Consider the following 20,039-nt stretch of genomic DNA (forward strand, 5'->3'; position numbering starts at 1 on the left):
TACTTCAGACTCTTGGGATTCAATCAGCCTTTTCTGTTATTTTCTTTTTGTTTTGTTTCTTTTTTTTTGTTTGTTTTCTTTTCGTTGTGTTTGTTTTCATCTATTTTATTTTCATCTCGTGTATTTTCTTTTCTTTTTGTTTTTTACATGTTTTTGTTTCATTTAATTTATTTTCTTTAATTTTCGTTTATTTTTATTTGTTTTTTTCTTTTTGTTTATTTTTTTCTTTTCATTTCATTTATTTATTATTTACTTTAATATATATTTTTGTTTGTTTTTGATTCCTTGATATTTTTCGTTTGTTTCTTTTTTTTAATAATATTTTATTTAACATTTAAAAGATTTAATCATCCTTTTGCAGCTCACTGGCCACTTTATTAGGTACACCTGTCAAACTTCATTATCTCTAATTTCTAATCAGCCAATCACATGGCAGCAACCCAGTGCATTTAGGCATGTAGACATGGTCAAGATGATCTGCTGCAGTTTAAAGTGAGCATCAGAATGGGGAAGAAAGGTGATTTAAGTGACTTTGATCGTGGCATGGTTGCTGGTGCTTGACGGGCTGCTCTGAGTATTTCAGAAGCTGCTGATCTACTGTGATTTTCACGCACAACCATCTGAAAAAGAGGAAATATCCAGTGAGCGGCAGTTCTGTGACCGCAAATGCCTTGTTGATGAGGCCAGAGGTCAGAGGAGAATGGCCAGACTGGTTCCAGCTGATAGAAAGGCAACAGTAACTCAAATAAGCACTCGTTACAACTGAGCTCTGCAGAAGAGCATCTCTGAACACACAACACCTCCAACCTTGAGGCGGATGGGCTACAGCAGCAGAAGAGCACACCGGGTGCCGTTCCTGTCAGCTAAGAACAGGAAACTGAGGCTACAATTCACACAGACTCACCAAAACTGGACAATAGAAGATTGGAGAAACGTTGCTGCTCTGATGAGTCTCCATTTCTGCTGACACATTCAGATGCTCGGGTCAGAATTTGTCATCAACAACATGAAAGCATGGATCATCCTGCCTTGAGTCAGCGGTTCAAATCTGCAGCAACTGTGTGATGCTATCATGTCAATATGGAGCAAATCTCGAGGAATATTTCCAGTAGCTTGTTGAATCTATGCCACAAAGGATTAAGGCAGTTCTGAAAGCAAAAAGTGTGTCCAACACACTAATTGTTTTTGGTATTAAGTAATCTTTTTAGATCAATATCATGATAATACAGTATAATGTAAGAAAAACTTCAGCAAGTAATCGCAACAAGAACATTTGATACAAGCAGAAGCTAAATCCAGTGCAAAATTAAGGTTCAAAATAATTTGACATCTGCATTTAAATGAAAAACTTGGTTTTATTGGTCTGCATTTAAAGCAGCTGGAATGCTGGGTAACAAACTGCTCCTGATAATCACTAACAAACATGAAATGCAATGCGCAAAAAACCAAATGCATCTAGCCTATGATCATTTTCTGTGCAAAAAAGCATTCTTAAATCAAATGCAACACTCCAGAGTGACAATCTAAAGACTAAAACTTGTTCAAACATTCACAGCCTTTCTCCTCAAGTCAAAACTGCTTCATGTGATTAATTCTGAGAGTTTATATCCAGTTGGGAATTTATTTCTATTTAAACCTCACAACTTTTTTTCACAAGTGTTTTTCATACGTATGTATGCATGTGCTTTACCTGCAGACTGTCATCTTTACTTTGAGGGTCTTTACATCCAAATCAGTGTTGGAATTACAACAGTTTGCATATGTGCCTCCCACTTGTTAAGGGTCCAAAAGTAACTGGACAATTGGCTTCTCAGCTGTTCCACGGCCAGATGTGTTATTCCCTCATTATCCTAATTACAATTACAATAAAAGGTCCAGAGCTCATTCCATTTAGCAAGTGTGCTATTTGCATTTGGAATCTCTGACTGTCAACTCTCAAGATGAGCTCCAAAGTGCTGTCACTATCAGTCAAGCAAGCCATCATTAGGCTGAAAAAAACAAAACAAACCCATCAGAGAGATAGCAAAAACATCAAGTGTGGCCAAAACAACCGTCTGGAGCATTCTTAAAAAGAAAGAGCGCATCAGTGAGCCCAGCAACACCAAAAGACCCGGAAGATCACAGAAACAACTGTGGTGGACGACCAAAGAGTTCTTTCCCTGGTGCAGAAAACACCCTTCACAGCAGTTGGCCAGATCAAGAACACTCTCCAGGAGGCAGGTGTACGTGTGCCAGAGTCAACAATCAAGAGAAGACCACACCAGAGGGAATACAGAGGGTTTACCACAAGATCTAAACCATTGGTGGGCCTCAAAAACAGGAAGGCCAGATTAGAGTTCTGAAAAAGCCGTCATAAGCTGCTTTTCCACTATCGTGCCAAACCGTTCTAAGAACACTTCGGTACGGTTACGGTTGTTTCTCCACTGAGCCTGGAACGGCGCGGCACGATTACAAACCGTTCTTGGCCCGGAATTCTCGGCACGGTTAGACAACCGTGCTGAACTGTGCTGACAGATTCTGTGTGTTGACGTCGCGACTCGGTTGCTAAGCTACCACAGCTGGCTCAGCAGAAGCGCGCTAGTCATCAGACATCCCAAATAAACTACAGTACATTTAATATAAAATAATGATCCAGGTCTAAACGATACAGTTTGAAAAAGGTTTTAAAACCATAGAGCAGTCTCTGGCAGAGAAGTGAATAACTCATCACATTCTTACGAAGATATTTTATTCATTAAAGTTATTATTTTATTGACTTGAATACAGACCTACTTCGCCTGCCTGAATGTGAGTTTATTGCACGCAGCGCTGTATTTCACAGCACAAAACTCGCTCTGATCCGGGAGAGACATGCCAGCGATTTGCGCTGCTGACTTTTTTTTCCTGCTGCGCATCGAATAAAGCGAATAAAGTCACGCTCAGCATCGTCGATGTCCAAATTCCACAACAACATAACTAAATCCATGGAACACGAACTTGCAGACTCTTTTAACAACGAGGAAATAATTGCACTTTTTAATTCAAAGCCAGGACAGCTTGTTAATTCCGGCGAGACCACCTGAAGGACGGCGTGTTGTAATGTCGGCTGTCCAAAAGACTTTGCTTGAAAGCTTTACGGAGCGGCACTGTAACTGTCCAAGGTAACGTTACTGTTGAATGATTTATATTATAGCATATGCACTAATAAACAAGTCAAAACAATGAATGAATTAAATAAATATGGATTCTTAAATGTCAGTATTGCTTTTACTCAAAAAATATCAATACGTTTTGACAAATGTTTTATAAAAATAAAATGAGCAATTTTCATCATTTCAGCTATAGGCAATTATATGATTCAGTTATACATATGACATTTATGAGGCATGTAACATGTTTCTGTGTTTTTGTTCTTGGTGATCTTTAATATAGCTACGCAAATATTTTCTAAAACGTCAAGCAATAATTCGCCTTCAGCTTGTTAGTTAATTATGAACACAAAATAATTATAATAATAAAAATAAAATTATCAAAATAAAAAGATAATAGAGCAGCATTTTGCTAAATATAATAGTGCTTTATATGCTTTAAATCCTGCAATATAAGTGTTGTTTCATATTCGTTTTTTTCACTTGCTGCATTCGTTATTTAATGTTTGAATAGTAAAACAAATAACAGCCATCGCTTAATTGGTTTCATTTTAACATCATAATGTAGTATATTTTATATCATTATCAACTTTTGATATAAAAACGCAGTGTAATTTAATTGATTGTTAAAAATGAAATAATTTATGTGCTGTGTTTTTATTAGTGAAAGTGCCCGCTCAACTTTGACAAGGCCTGTCCAAAATTATATTTCTGCCACTATATGCAAATGCACTATTATTTTTGTCTTATCATTCTTTATTTTTCTGTTATGTTCAGAGATTTTAAATATTTATTTCCCCTCTAATTATTTTCAATCATCACGTTACATTTTGGTAATTTTCCCTTCAAATAAAATTTAGCCAAAGCTGCGCAACATATAAATAAATAAGGGTGCACATGTACCGATATTTAGCACCCCTATTTGATAGAGCGGCATAACAGTGTTTAGTCACATGGTTGCTTTTGCTTTTATGAAAAAAAAATACTTGTTTCGGCTCTTATTTAACTTTAATTGAACAAAGGGAGCCGTTTACATTGCGTTACCAAGGCAACTACTGATGCGTTTTGTGTAATGTTTTAAAGAGCTTTGTCGCAGCACGACAGTGGAAAATGAAACCGTATCCGTGCTGTCTGGCCCGGTTTGGCACGGAATGGAACAGTTCTGTTTAAAGAACGATTCAGCACGATAGTGGAAAAGCGGCTATAGTGTTGGAACAACATCCTGTGGACAGATGAGACCAAGATCAACTTGTACCAGACTGATGAGAAGAGTATGAAATAGGGAAGGATCTGCTCATGATCTTAAGCAGTGAAGCATGGTGGTGGTAGTGACATGGCGTGGGCATGTATGGCTGTTAATGGAACTAAGTTTCAGGCAATATTATCTGTCCATATTCAGCCAAATAGTTCAGAACTCATTGGATAGCGCTTCACAGTGCAGATGGAGAATGACCTAGTGCATACTGCAAAAGCAACCAAAGAGTTTTTGAAGGGAAAGAACTGGAATGTTATGCAATGGCCAAGTCAGTCACCTGACCTGAATCCAATTGAGCATGCATTTCACATGCTGAAGACTAAACCGAAGGGAAAATGCCCCAAGAACAAGCAGGAACTGAAGACAGTTGCTGTAGAGGCCTGGCAGAGCACCGCCAGGATTGAAACCCAGCGTCTGCTGATGCCTATATGCGTTCTTCAGGCTGTAACTGACTGCAAAAAATTTGCAACCAAGTATTAAAAAGTGAAAGTTTGATTTATGATTATTATCCTGTCATTACTTTTGGACCCTTAACAAGTGGGAGGCACATAGGCAACCTGTTCTAATTCCTACAGCATTCACCTGATTTGGATGTAAACCCCCTCAAATTTCATTTCAAATCCATTGTGTTGGTGTATTGAGTCAAAAGTGTTAGAATTGTGTTGATGTTCCAGTATTTATGGACCTAACTGTATGTGTATATATATATATATATATATATATATATATATATATATATATATATATAGAAACAGAATTTTAATATACTATATAAACCCACAATTCTAAGTTGAATTTAATGATATTCTGTGAATAAAAAAGAGAGAAAGACAATCTGTTCAAAGCTAGATTTGATCTCCCCGTTCTGAGGGGAAAAAAAAACGTGAGATTAAGCAGTTGCAGTTTTACTTGTATAAATAAAAAAAAAGAGTATGGAGTCAATCTAGACCCATATATACTTGCAAAATAAAAGAAAGTTTTGCAAACAAAAAAAGTATCGCGCAAAAATAAATAAATAAATGCAAATCACCAACAATTGCGAAGCGAAAATTAATTTTTAAGAAATAAAACTTAATTTTGCAAACAAAAATTAATTGCAAAGGGAAAGTAAAATTTTGGGAAATAAAACTGAAATTTGCACAAAAAAAAAAGAATTGCAAATAAAAATCAAGCAGTGCAAAAAAAAACTATATTATATATATACTATATTATATATATATTTGCAATAAAAACTATATACATATTTGCAAAACATTTTTCAAAGCATTACCTTTGCAAAACCAGTCGCGTCAATTGCAGTGCTCATTTTGATTTGCTTTTTAGTCAACTGTGAGTTTGCGAGGCTGTTTTCTCTTTGCTTTTCACGTTTCTGCGTGTTTCACTTTGTGGCCCTGATTTGACAAGATTAGTCAAGGGAACTTGGGTGTTTATGGCAGGTTCGGACCTACTTGTCTGTAAGACCACCTCAGTGATGCTGTGTCTCCAGGTGATGACGTCGCTTAAATGGAAGCAGGTCCAGGCCTGCCGTAAACGCCCAAGTTCCCTTGACTCCACCCCCTTGTCAAATCAGGGCAACAAAGTGAAACACGCAGAAACGTGAAATGCAAAGAGAAAACAGCCTCAAACTCACAGTCTAAAAAGCTAATCAAAATCAGCACTGCAATTGACTGGACTGGTTTTGTAAAGGTAATGCTATAAAAATGTTTTGCAAATATATGTAGTTTTTTGCTCTGCTTAATTCAGGGTTGTTACACCTTTTCCAACTTTAAATTACAGCACTTTTCAAGCGCTTTCAAGGTGCATTTGTATGCTTTTCCAGCACCTAATAACCACGGTTAATAACGATTATACATGCTGTATGTACTTTTTCACATTTAAATCCATTGTGCTATTTTAAAAAACGAAAAACTGCTGAGCACTTTAGAGCACAGATTTATTGGGATAGTTAGTTATTCGATGAAGTATGCTTTTAAGTTTGGTCTCTTTCTACCTAAAGTTGATATCTTAAGAAATGATCTTACGGTCAGATTTTGTTTGGGTGTAGTCCCAAACTTTCATGACCAGTCGTTCATGATTTTTCATGTGCATTGCTATTTTTTTTTTTGTAGTCATTGGATTGGCGTTTCAGGTTTAAAAATATGTCTATAAAAATCTGACTTAAAAAATTAAGTTGTCTTAAATTTCAAACTTTCAATAATCAAGTTGAAAAATACAAATTAAAAACATTTCTAATAGGATATAATCAGTATTATTAACTTACAATTGTTAAATAATTCAATTTAACACAATTCAAATTCAGATTGTTTTGGCTTATTATTAGCTCCATAAATGCGCGCATGCGCTGAACATCTTGCACTGTAAACTGGTCGCACGACAACAATTTATGCACTCGCACAAATGCTCCCAAATATATTTTGAGGTCACATAGACAAAATTGTGTGCATATGCAACCAAAACAGTCACAATTTCAAGCCCTGCAAATTCAAGCAGGTTCAAGCACTTTGTTCAAAATCCAAGCACTTTTCTAACCTTGAAAACACTATATTAAAAACCAAGCATTTTCCAGGATTTCCAGTGCCCGTAAGAACCCTGTTAATTAAACTTAATTTTCCCCTTGTAATTTTTGCTGATTTGCATTTATTAATTAATTATTGCTCGATACTTTTTTGTTTGAAAAACTCTAATTTTGTAAGAATATATGGCTCTAGATTGACTCCATAAAAGAGAGAACAAAAACAATTACGAGATGTAAAATCTGAATTCTGTGCTCAAGTTAAAATGGTGAGATGTACAGTAAACTCTAATTGTGAGGACAAAACAACATCAGTGTTATGAGAACAATTCACTTTTCCCTTTTTCATTTTTGCCATCGTGGAAAAATATTGACCCTCACAGTATTTACTTCAGAACTCAGAATTGTGGGAAATAAGTTGATTACCTTTACAATTACAGTTATCTTTACTTCTTGATTTATTCCCATGACAAAACTTTCATAATTAAGAAATCTTCATCACAGCTGGACAACTGGATAAACACTGAGAAACACTGAACAAACACACACACACACACACACACACACGCATCTGGAGTCATGAATACTGCACAGTTACACATATAAACGACAGAGGAAAAGAGTAGCTGCATTTCTGTTGTGTAAGGCCGTTTCTGTAATACAGTGACTCCAAAAACTCACTCAGACTTGTATGCAGGTCTCACTGAGTGATAATACAATAGATAAAATTACCAAATCAGTTTTAGTTTTCATCTGAAAAAAAAGCATAAGCAAAGTGTCCTTTATGGCAGGAGTGTCAAACTCCACAGTTTAGTTGCAACCCTGCAACACACTTACCTGCAGGTTTCAAACAAGTCAGTGTTTGATCAGTGTGTTTCATCAGGGTTGAAGCAAAACTGTGCTGAGTTGCGGCCCTCCAGGAGCTGAGTTTGACACCTGTGCTTTATAGCATCTTGTGTTAAGCCGTTTTCAGTGTGATTTAAAGTGACAGTTCACACACAGAAAAGTAAATTCTCTCATTTAATTGTTTTAAACTTATTCCTATTTTCTGTTGAACACAAAAGCGAATACTTTTAAGAATGTTTGAAAACTGATTGCCATTGATATCAATAAAAAAATACTATGGAAGTCAGCGGTTACCAGTTTCCAACATTCTTGAAAATATCTTCTTTTGTGTTCAACAGAAGAAATGTATGAATGTTTATGTAATCCCATGAGAGGGAGTCCATTTTAGTTTTTTTTTTGTGGTGAACTGTCCCTTTAAGGCCATCAGTGTGTTTTGTGGCTGCTGTACACAAAACATGCTATTTAACATGCTATTCGGATGACAATTGTTTCTCATGGGGACGCCTACAAAGGAAATGCAGGGGAAAATAATAGTGGTGCAAAATAGTGTTACTACACTGACTCTGGTCACTAAAAACCCTGTTTGATTTAATAGATTACAAGAGCTGAATTCACTGGTCAGATGCGCTAATAACAGCACACCAAGGACACCTGTTGGTTACAAGAGGGTGTTACAACCAAAACATGATTTTATGTGTAGGCCTGCCATATTGTGTAGTGCTCCACCCTGCTTTTCTCTCTCTCCCTGGCTCTCAGGTTAATTAGCTCCTAGCTGCTAATCATTATAAACCTGCCTGAATGGGAGTGGTTTGGCCATAAATACTGCCTTCTGAAGCTAGTGAGCTGAGGAACACTTCTCCCCAGCTCTTAAGTGTAACAGTCAGTTTTGCGATATTGTTCACTAGTGGTAGTGTGGTGATATCGTTCACTAGTGGTTGTGTGGTGATATCGTTCACTAGTGGTTGTATGGTGATATTGTTCACTAGTGGTTGTGTGGTGATATTGTTCACTAGTGGTTGTGTGGTGATATTGTTCACTAGTGGTTGTGTGGTGATATTGTTCACTAGTGTTTATGTGGTGGTATCGTTCACTAGTGTTTGTATGATGATATTGTTCAGTTGTGGTTGTGTGGTGATATTGTTCACTAGTGGTAGTGTGGTGATATCGTTCACTAGTGGTTGTGTGGTGATATTGTTCACTAGTGGTTGTGTGGTGATATCGTTCACTAGTGGTTGTGTGGTGATATTGTTCACTAGTGGTAGTGTGGTGATATTGTTCACTAGTGGTTGTGTGGTGATATTGTTCACTAGTGTTTATGTGGTGGAATCGTTCACTAGTGGTTGTGTGGTGATATTGTTCACTAGTGTTTATGTGGTGGTATCGTTCACTAGTGTTTGTATGATGATATTGTTCAGTTGTGGTTGTGTGGTGATATTGTTCACTAGTGGTTGTGTGGTGATATTGTTCACTAGTGGTTGTGTGGTGATATCGTTCACGAGTGGTTGTGTGGTGATATCGTTCACTAGTGGTTGTGTGGTGGTATCGTTCACTAGTGGTTGTATGGTGATATTGTTCACTAGTGTTTGTGTGGTGATATCGTTCACTAGTGGTAGTGTGGTGATATTGTTCACTAGTGGTTGTGTGGTGATATTGTTCACTAGTGGTAGTGTGGTGATATCGTTCACTAGTGGTTGTGTGGTGATATCAATCACGAGTGGTTGTGTGGTGATGTCGTTCACTAGTGGTTGTGTGGTGGTATTGTTCACTAGTGTTTGTATGATGATATTGTTCAGTTGTGGTTGTGTGGTGATATCATTCACTAGTGTTTATGTGGTGATATCGTTCACAAGTGGTAGTGTGGTGATATTGTTCACTAGTGGTTGTGTGGTGATATTGTTCACTAGTGGTTGTGTGGTGATATTGTTCACTAGTGGTTGTGTGGTGATATTGTTCACTAGTGGTTGTGTGGTGATATTGTTCACTAGTGGTTGTGTGGTGATATTGTTCTCTAGTGGTTGTGTGGTGATATTGTTCACTAGTGGTTGTGTGGTGATATTGTTCTCTAGTGGTTGTGTGGTGATATTGTTCTCTAGTGGTTGTGTGGTGATATTGTTCTCTAGTGGTTGTGTGGTGATATTGTTCTCTAGTGGTTGTGTGGTGATATTGTTCTCTAGTGGTTGTGTGGTGATATTGTTCACTAGTGGTAGTGTGGTGATATCGTTCACTAGTGGTAGTGTGGTGATATTGTTCACTAGTGGTTGTGTGGTGATATTGTTCACTAGTGGTAGTGTGGTGATATCGTTCACTAGTGGTTGTGTGGTGATATCAATCACGAGTGGTTGTGTGGTGATATCAATCACGAGTGGTTGTGTGGTGATGTCGTTCACTAGTGGTTGTGTGGTGGTATTGTTCACTAGTGGTAGTGTGGTGATATTGTTCACTAGTGGTTGTGTGGTGATATTGTTCACTAGTGGTTGTGTGGTGATATTGTTCACTAGTGGTTGTGTGGTGATATTGTTCTCTAGTGGTTGTGTGGTGATATTGTTCTCTAGTGGTTGTGTGGTGATATTGTTCTCTAGTGGTTGTGTGGTGATATTGTTCACTAGTGGTTGTGTGGTGATATTGTTCTCTAGTGGTTGTGTGGTGATATTGTTCTCTAGTGGTTGTGTGGTGATATTGTTCTCTAGTGGTTGTGTGGTGATATTGTTCTCTAGTGGTTGTGTGGTGATATTGTTCTCTAGTGGTTGTGCGGTGTCTCTTGTGGTTGAGAGAGGAAGCTCAGAAAAGTTCAAGTGATTTTTTTTATCTTTGATTTTTGCGTAAGGTAAGCTAGTCCTCTAAACTTGGTTAGCTGCTTTCTGTTTGTTGTTTTAGGCTATACCCACTCTCTTTGACATCTAGTTTCTGTTAAAGTTCTTATATTTCTAATAAATACATTCTAATATTTATTTTTCTAAACCTTGTGCTGACTCTTCACTCTGGGGCTGAGAATTAAAGTGTGTTCGTCATGTTTATTTATTTTTTTATTAGTTCTAATTTAATATTATTTACCAAATTTTAGTCTTCTTTGTTACACCTTTTAAGCAACTTAAAAAAGGTTGTAACAATGGTAATGCAAAAAGAAAAGCTTGATTGATTGTATATTATTGATTGTTAGAATTTAATCAGTGTGGATGCAAATATATTTATCATTATATTAATAGTTATCTTAAGGCCAGTCTACACAAAGTATGACTACTATAAATAGAACAATAATTATATATATAAATATATATATATATATATATATATATATATATATATATATATATATATATATATATATATATATATATAGACACACACACACACACACACACACACACACAGTTGAAGTCAGAATTATTTGCCCTCCCGTTAAATATAATTTTTTTTAAATATTTTTAAATCTTTGCCATGATGACAGCACATAATATTTGATTAGATATTCTCCAAGATTCTAATATTCAGCTGGCTCATTTAAAGTGACATTTAAACTAAAGGCTTAACTAGGGTAATTAGGGTAAAGTTAGGTTAATTAGGCAAGTCATTGTATAACAGTGGTTTGTTCTGGAGACAATCCAAAACACATATTGTTTAAGGGGGGCTAATAATATTGACCTTAAAATGGCTTTAAAAAAATTAAAAACTGCTTTTACTCTAGCCGAAATAAAGCAAATAAGACTTTCTCCAGAAGAATAAATATTATCAGAAATACTGTGGAAATTTTCCTTAAATCTTTAAATATCACATGAGAAAAAAAAATATTGCAAAGGAGGGCGAATAATCTTGCCCTCACTGCTGTATACATATATCTCCTTCAATGTCCATGTATAAACTTTATTACAGACTCAAGCTCCAAATCTTCTTAAAAAACATATAAAGTATAACATCTAACAAAGATAATAACAATATACAACAAATGTGTGTGTGTGTGTGTGTGTGTGTGTGTGTGTGTGTGTGTGTGTGTGTGTGTGTGTGTGTGTGTCTGCTAAACTAACTTAGTCTTGTCCTAACATCCATATATTGATTTATCCTCAATTGTAAGTTTCTTTAGATAACAGCGTCAGCTAATAAATAAATAATAATAATGAATAAATGTAATGTAAATCACCACACAACCTCTGTGTTTGTCAAAATAGTAGGTTATTCAGCCAAGAATTTTCATGCAGATGATTTAAAATTTTGGATTTGGACTGAAATAAAATCACAAACCTATCTTCTCCGAATGGTGAGAAACAATTACCCCATGTGAGAAACATTTGCCATCCGAATAAGGCTATGTTTATGAACAAAATTGGACTGAAAGTCAGTGATACAGTGCTAAAGAACTTATAAAAATCACGTGGCAGGTCTTCTGAATTGTGCAAGGATCTCAATCTACACCAGCTATATTTTTGTTCAGCTTCTAAATCATAATCGTATCTAATAATTGTGCTCTACTGATTGAGTTAAAGAAGTAGTTCATCCTTCCATTATCAAAACTGTGTCACTCACCTTCCATTGAATCCAAAACTGCATGAGTTTCTTTCTTCTCCTGAACACCAAAGATGATAATTTGACGAATCACTGGTATCTAAACAGCTGATGGTTACCACCTAGCTATGTTTTCATCCAAAGATGTGAATTAGATTTATGTGCAAAATTGGAATATCCCATAAAACATAAGTGAATAAAGCAGCGTTTCCATCCAATGAGTGAAAGAACAAAATCAACACTTCCTGATAAACTGGAGCAGATACAGCATTAGTCAGAGAAGTGTAGTTTTAGAAACCACTGTGGTGTTTGTTCTCTAATAAATGAGTTGCGCCTCAGAAGACGAAATTGAATGTGGTGAATGCGGTGGCTTTTGGAGGCGTGAGACGGGAGTGCAGACAGACGCTCAAGACAGTTCTGGAGGGAATAATAGCTCAACTCCTTGTTTTAAGCTCTTGTTCTCTCCAGACTGGACTATTGCAACTCTCTACTAGCCTGCCTCCCAGCTAACTCTATCAAACCTCTTCAGCTGCTTCAGAACGCAGCAGCTTGAGTGGTCTTTAATGAACCTAAAAAAGCACATGTCACTCCGCTGCTCATCCGTTTGCACTGGCTGCCAGTTGCTGCTCGCATCAAATTCAAAGCTCTGATGTTTGCTTACAAAGCGACCTCTGGCTTTGCTCCTTCTTATCTGCTCTCACTTTATGTGCCCTCCAGAAACTTGCGTTCTGTGAATGAACGTCGCCTCGTGGTTCCATCCCAAAGAGGGAAGAAATCACTTTCCCGAACTCTCGCATTCAATCTGCCCAGCTGGTGGAATGAACTCCCTAACTGCATCAGAACGGCAGAGTCACTCGCTGTCTTCAAGAAACCACTAAAAACTCAACTATTTAGTCTCCACTACACTTCCTAATCTGCAATTGCCTCTCTGGTTCTACCGCTAACTACTACAAAGAAAAAAATATTACTAATGCTTTGCTTCTTACACTTTACACACCTGAAACTTGCCTACAGCACATTCAGTATTGCTCTTATAGTTGTGTAAATTGCTTCCTTGTCTTCATTTGTAAGTCGCTTTGGATAAAAGCGTCTGCTAAATGACTAAATGTAAATGTAAATAATAATAGAAAAAAAATAATGAAGCACTTTAAAGCATTTTAGATCTGCAACAATGAAAAGTTAGAAACATGAAGAGCTGCAAACCAACACTAATGACGCAAACACCCTCAAACACACATTAATATCTGATCAGCATCTGGCAAAAACTACACCACAGCACGCCCACTGATCAAGCTCAGACGCAGACTTTACTCACTAAATGTGTTTCCAGCAGGTATTTAATATGCGTTTTAAATACAATAATGTGCATATCAAAGAGCCCCTATTATATGTTTTTGAAAATTACCTTCCATGTAGTGTGTAACAGCTCTAAGTGAAGTGAAATATCCAGCTAAGGCTTAAATATGAAAGTGCACACACAGTGTTTAAAACTATTGATTCATTTATAAAAGAGTCGACTCATAGTGGTTTTAATGAATCTCCACAGTAACAAGTCTTAATCCGTGATGCCGATACAGAACTCAAGCCCCGCCCATTTGTGTCAGGCGCAGACCCAGGAAAATTGAAACCCCCGGCCTCGCCCACAAACAATGTAGAAAGAAAAGGAGGAAGTGTACACTGTAGCAGATCCCGGCTGAATAATGTTGTGAAGACACTGTGCTCTGAAGTGTGAGGTAAAGTCAGGGTTATTTTCCCGACCCAAAGATGAGGCTGTGAAGAGTCAGTGGGTGAGGTTTATACCTCAGCATTATAGCCCCAGCCTTGTGCTGTGTTCCTGTCATTTTTCTGACGAGTGCTTCAGCAATCTACACGCTTACAACATGGGATTCATCAGCCGTTTGTTAACGGAAGGATCAGAAAAGTATATTGATGTGTGGGACTTTGCAGTGCTTTACAGGAACTTTACAGTACAGTCTCTTCCTCCATTTCACAAGTGTAAGAACCTGAAGTGTGATTAAAATGGTTGCCTCCTTGTTTTCTCAAGCTTGAAAATTATGTATTTTATTGTGTTTTGTTACTTGTAACCACTTGTACTGTATCTGGTTAATTATTTATATTCTCATATCATGTTTAAAACTACGTTGAAAACGCAATGCGTGCCGCTTTGTTTACGGATTTAAATGCATTTGTGGGCTCGCGTTCCTCTGCTGTTTGTCATTGCTATGGCCACCATCAGCTGTTCCGACACACGTGTGGCGGTCAAGCTTCAAAATAGCTCAGCTTTTGCGGCTGTGTAGATTAATACTGAATGTGTGTCATGGTTATGAACAGAGCAATACCCAGCTAGCAAAATTCATGCTATAGCAACATCACATATCATTATCTCATATTATTTCCTCACAGGTTGTGTCTCACTTAATTTAATTGTTTTTTTGTTGTTGTCGTTTTTTTACTTGGCTTGTTTGCTGTAATGAATTAACTTTTCAAGGAATGTTCTTAAAAGTCACAGCAGCCCAAAAGAAAATTTATATTAAGAGGTTCAGGGTTAAGAGCCCAACTAAAGCAAACACTTTTCTCCATAATGGTTATTTTAGGGTGCTTTCACACCTGTGAATCGATTGAGTTGTTCTGAAACAGATTACAAATGTTACATTGTTGCTCTTTGCTCTTGGAGCGGTTCGCTTTCACACGGCAAAGTTTCTAAACGGGCCAAAAGAGCTAAAACAAGTTACGTGCGAGTAAACTCTCCTCACATTGGTCAGAGTGTCAGGGTTTATTTTGTAGCGTCCAGCTCAGCTGTCAGGAGAGGTGGTGGTTTGTTGGTGATTGACAGGGTGCGCGCGCAACATGTCTGAGGAGAGACGCGGTGGGGAGGGGTGAGAATGCCTATTTGAGGACCGGGAGGGAGACGCGAGATTACCGGGAGATCATCACTCGTTTGCGGGCATCCGGAGACTCGGGAAACTTCCCGCCCTACTCATAATTCTCTCTTCATACAGCCGTATGCCTATTACATATCCATAAAACACTGTGATATAACCACGCTCGGATCGGATCGCTTTCTCACTGCAATCGAACCGCTCCAGAGTTCCTTTCAATCGAGCCGAGACCACCTCATTCAAGTGATCTCGGAGCGACTACTTTGGCGCGGAACAGAGCGCGATTGCCCTGTTCACATATGCCAAACGAACCACGCTAACTGGGCAAACGAGACACGTTACGAAACAAAAGTGTAGGTGTGAAACTAAGTGTCTACTAAGTGTCACTGTAAACTAACAGCTGCATTAGTCAGAGTTTACTGTGCCGAAAATTCGCCAAAAGTGGCCCACAAATGTTTTAAAATAACTGGGCCACATTTGCCATATCTTCTCTGGGCCACATTAGGCTCACAGCCGCAATAGCCAGAACTTAATATGCCTAATATTCGCCAAAAGTGGCCCACATGTCTTAAGATAACTGGGCCACATTTGCAACTACACATGTGAGCCACTTTAGGTTTAGACCCAGATTACCCTTAAATGACTATGCCGCATTTTTGCCAACTGTGGCCCACATGTGTCCTCCATCATTTGGGCCAAATTAATTATTTTCCACATGGGCCACATTAGGCTCACATTCAGATTGCATTTTGCCGTAAGTGCCAAATCTTCACCTTAAATGGCCCATATAGGTGTATTTGAATCTTTGCCCTCCCCCTTTGCTATTGTACAGGTGGGCCACTTCAGGCTCCCATTCATTTTGTCTGGGCCGAAGGAATACCACCAGTGCCGCATAACTGCCCAAAGTGGCCCACATTCGTATGCTATCTGGGTATGCTGGTGTTACACTGCATTGGGCTCACACATACACTCTGCTCTCTGACTACTTCAACAATGTTGATAAGCCGTGGTGGACGATTCTCTCTATCTCATGCTGAACGCAGTCGACCAATCACAAAAGACTGGGTCATCGGACCAATCAGCGCAGATTAGCTTTGCGCTAATAAGAGGTTTTGCGAACAAATAAATCGCTGAACGAATCATATGAGAGTCGCTGGGATACTTAGGTAAAAATAAATGCATATTTTAAGACAATGAAAGTGTTTTTTGACCTTGCATGCAAATCAGCCTGTTATTGGAGACCCCCAAAACCAAAATCTGACATTTTATAATGCATAATAGGGGCTCTTTAATAAGTCCATTAAGCATTTTAAATTAATATTATAATTTAATTTAATTTAATTTAACTTTTATATTCCAAAATGTGCATTAAAAATAATTGGATGGAAACATAGCTACTGACCTCCATAGTAGGCAAAAACAATACTATGGAAGTCAATGGTGAACAGCAGTGATTGTGGAAGTGAACTCCTCCTATAAATAATGCTTTAGTCTTGTCTTTCCCTGTAGTGTTCAGTGCATGGATTGACTCTCTCTGGAGTTGCTGAAGGACAGACTGAAGGTGCTGCCGAGTCTCTTACTGACGCCGCTGTTTCTCCAACTCCAGCCCCACACAGATGATGAAGATCCTCCGTATTCACGGCCTGCTCTCCTCTGACTGCCCGACTGATAATCCTGCTCTCCGCTGGGGGACAGATTCATCCTCCTCTCCACCTACAGGAACAGTATTCACTGAGATGCATAGTAGGGCTGCACAATACTGAACATAAACACATCCATTTCCCCTAACATTTGAGCACTGTTAAGGGTTCTTAAACAGCGCTGATTGGCCATTTTGTTCACACGCTCAACAGAAATGACTGCGATTGGCCGTGAAGGTCATCAGTTCACCAAACTCACAGCTGTTTAACCACAGTTTCAGGGACACTGGAGCATTTTGAAGTCTTGTCAGTCAGCTGGTTTGTCTATAAGCTGACATATGAGTGATCCGCTGATGAATCGCAGCTTTAAAACGCTCCAGTGTCCCTGTATCTGTGTGCATAATTTTTTTTACAGGTGTGTGTGTACCTCATGTGTCTGCAGTGTGATGATGTCCAGCTCTAGTCCTCTGTCTGGACAGCTCTTCAGCGCATGAACCACCTCTGCATGTTCAGCCCATCTGCAGTCCACAGAGTTCACAGCCACTATATAATCCCCCTCACGTAGCCCTCCCTCCTAAAACACACACACACACACACACACACACACACACACACACACACACACACTTTGGATCACATCCCACACACGACCCGCATATTAAAAGCTTTTTTAAAACACTACTCCTAAATTTGGATGGGTCGCTGAAAGATCGCCTCCCGCATCAATTAAATTGCACACAAAAGTAATTTGGCTTCCCTGTAAAATTTAATGATGATGAAGAAATTGTGAAGGCACCTCCATGCTTTCTTAGGTTATTAAAGGTGTTTTCTGTCACTGCTTTTTCAGCAACGCATGTAGTGTAAAGCTGTACAATTAATCATCAAAATATGGGGATCTCAATTCAAACACCTACGCAACATAAATTATCTCCGTCATTCTGCGCTGATCAAGAAAAACTGACGGAAAGATCCGTTTTTACCCTTTTCAATAAGTTACAAAAGGTACAATAACAAAAAAACAGAAGTAGTGTGAGCAGTTTATAGTTTAGGTATAAACAGTGATGTTTACAGTACAGATTAACATTTAACGCAACTTGACGCTCAAAACCGAAGTTGTGCCAATTACATTGTTTAACCAATAGATGGCAAAAACCAGCCATCTAAAATGTGTCACTGAATAATTCTTCACAAATGACACATGTAGTAATGATACAGTGCATGCGGAAAGTCGATACAGTTGATAGCGATTCACTTTCTTCACATTTGTTTATGTTACAGCCTTATTCCAAAATAGATTAAATTCATTGATTTCCTCAACATTCTACACACAATCCCCCATAATGACAACGTGAACAAAGAGTTTTTGAAATTGTTGCAAATTTATTAAAAGTAAAAAGCTGATAAATCACATGTACATCAGTATTCACAGCCTTTGCCGTGAAGCTCTAAATTGAGCTCAGGTTCATTCTGTTTCCACTGATCATTCTGGAGATGTTTCAGCAGCTTCATTGGAGTTCACCTGTGCTCAATTCATCTGACTGGACATGATTTGAAAAGGCATACACCTGTCTATATAAGGGCTCAGGGTTGACAGTGCATGTCAAAGCACAAACCAAGCATGAAGACAAAGCAATTGTCTGTAGATCTCCGAGACAGGATTGTCTTGGGGCACAGGGCTGGGGAAGGTTACAGAAACATTTCTGCCGCTCTGAAAGTTCCACTGAGCACAGCGGCCTCCATCATCCGTAAGAGGAAGATGTTTAACCACCAGGACTCTTTCTAGAGCTGGCCGGCCATCTAAGCTGAGTGATCGGGGGAGAAGAGCCTTAGTTAGGGAGGTGATCAATAACCCGATGGTCACTCTGTCTGAGCTCCAGCGTTCTTCTGTGGAGAGAGGAGAACCTTACAGAAGGACAACCATCTGTGCAGCAATCCACCAATCAGGCCTGTATGGTAGAGCGTCCAGACGGAAGACACTCCCCGCCTGGAGTTTGCATCTGAAGGACTCTCAGAGCATCAGAAACTAAACTCTCTGCTCTGATCAGACTCAAACTGAACTGTTTGGAGTGAACGCCAGGCGTTACGTTTGGAGAACAGCAGGCAGCGCTCATCACCAGGCTAACAGCATCCCTTCAGTGAAGCATGGTGGTGTTGGCATCATGCTGTGGGGATGTGTTTCAGCAGCAGGAACTGGAAGACTAGTCAGGATAGAGGGAAAGATGAATGCAGCGATGTACAGAGACATCCTGAATGAAGACCTGCACAAGAGTGCTCTTGACCTCAGACTGGAGCGACAGTTCATCTTAGAGCAGGACAATGACTCAAAGCACACCGCCAAAATATCAATGGAGTGGCTTCACAACAACTCGGGGAATGTCCTTGAGTGGCCCAGCCAGAGACAAGACCTAAATCCTATTGAGCATCTCTGGAGAGATCTGAAAATGGCTGCACACTGTCGCTTCCCATCCAACCTGATAGAGCTTGAGAGGTACTGCAAAGAGGAACGCCCAAACATTCCCAAAGACAGATGAGCAGAGCTTGTGCATCATATACAAAAAGACTTGAGGCTGTAATCGCTGCCAAAGGTGCATCAACAGAGTATTGAGCAAAGGCTGTGAATACTGATGTACATGTGATTTATCAGCTTTTTATTGTTAATAAATTTGCAACAATTTCAAAAACTCTTTGTTCACATTGTCATTATAGGGGATTGTGTGTAGAATGTTGAGGAAATAAATAAATTTAATCCATTTTGGAATAAGGCTGCAATATAAACAAATGTGGAAAAAGTGAAACGCTATCAAGACTTTCCAGATGCACTGTACATGAAGTTTTTATGAGTGTCATTAAATCAATGAGTTAAAAAATAAATATGTATTGTTGTACAAGATTATAATGTTAAATGGATACATTTACAGTTTTGACGCATACATTTTTGTATTATAATTTTATTAAGATTACAGGTTCTAAGTTAGGTTTGTTAAAACTAAAAACATCTCTTGCAGTATGCTAGTGTTGCAATACATGGAAAGCAAATTATATTTGTCTCCTTCCCTTTTTGCAGATCTAAAAAAATGGTCCGATCTGTGACTCAACTGTAATGTGATCCGAACAGTGAGAGTGATTTGTGATCCGTTACACAGCTACACCCCATGATTCAATCTTTTTATTTACTTATATATATATATAATATTCATTTCAGTGATATTATTGACTAATGTGCAAATGTCAAGAGGATTTATATGCAATCCAATTAATAAGTTAATAAGACCTGCTGCAACTTTG

At 38.4% G+C, this 20,039-nt stretch overlaps 2 protein-coding genes across 11 annotated transcripts in view; both read right to left on the reverse strand.

Moving 5' to 3' along the window:
• Positions 1 to 314: 314 nt before the first annotated feature.
• Positions 315 to 20,039, reverse strand: part of rhpn1 (rhophilin, Rho GTPase binding protein 1) — a 53,594-nt gene continuing 33,869 nt past the window's right edge. For 2 of the 10 annotated variants that reach the window (XM_073933776.1, XM_073933774.1), the window contains 3 exons: positions 17,182 to 17,328; positions 16,695 to 16,827; positions 6,488 to 7,598 (listed from right to left, as the gene is read on the reverse strand). In XM_073933776.1, coding sequence (XP_073789877.1) covers positions 7,573 to 7,598; positions 16,695 to 16,827; positions 17,182 to 17,328 — 306 coding nt within the window. In that variant the 3' untranslated portion in view covers positions 6,488 to 7,572. Of the gene's footprint in view, positions 720 to 904; positions 1,149 to 6,487; positions 7,599 to 15,575; positions 16,828 to 17,181; positions 17,329 to 20,039 lie in introns of those variants that run through there. The other 8 variants (XM_068215713.2, XM_003200777.6, XR_012396152.1 and 5 more) reach the window with 7 other exon arrangements.
• On the reverse strand, positions 6,488 to 12,280 carry LOC141379494 (uncharacterized). Its single transcript, XM_073933898.1, has 3 exons — positions 12,257 to 12,280; positions 9,454 to 10,578; positions 6,488 to 9,020 (listed from the first exon to the last, which is right to left on the reverse strand). Exons 1-2 carry the CDS (start codon positions 12,278 to 12,280, stop codon positions 9,568 to 9,570), a joined length of 1,035 nt encoding a protein of 344 aa, XP_073789999.1. The 3' UTR covers positions 6,488 to 9,020; positions 9,454 to 9,567.

The sequence above is a fragment of the Danio rerio genome, chromosome 20, assembly GCF_049306965.1.
Source record: "Danio rerio strain Tuebingen ecotype United States chromosome 20, GRCz12tu, whole genome shotgun sequence".
NCBI classification, from domain to species: domain Eukaryota; kingdom Metazoa; phylum Chordata; class Actinopteri; order Cypriniformes; family Danionidae; genus Danio; species Danio rerio.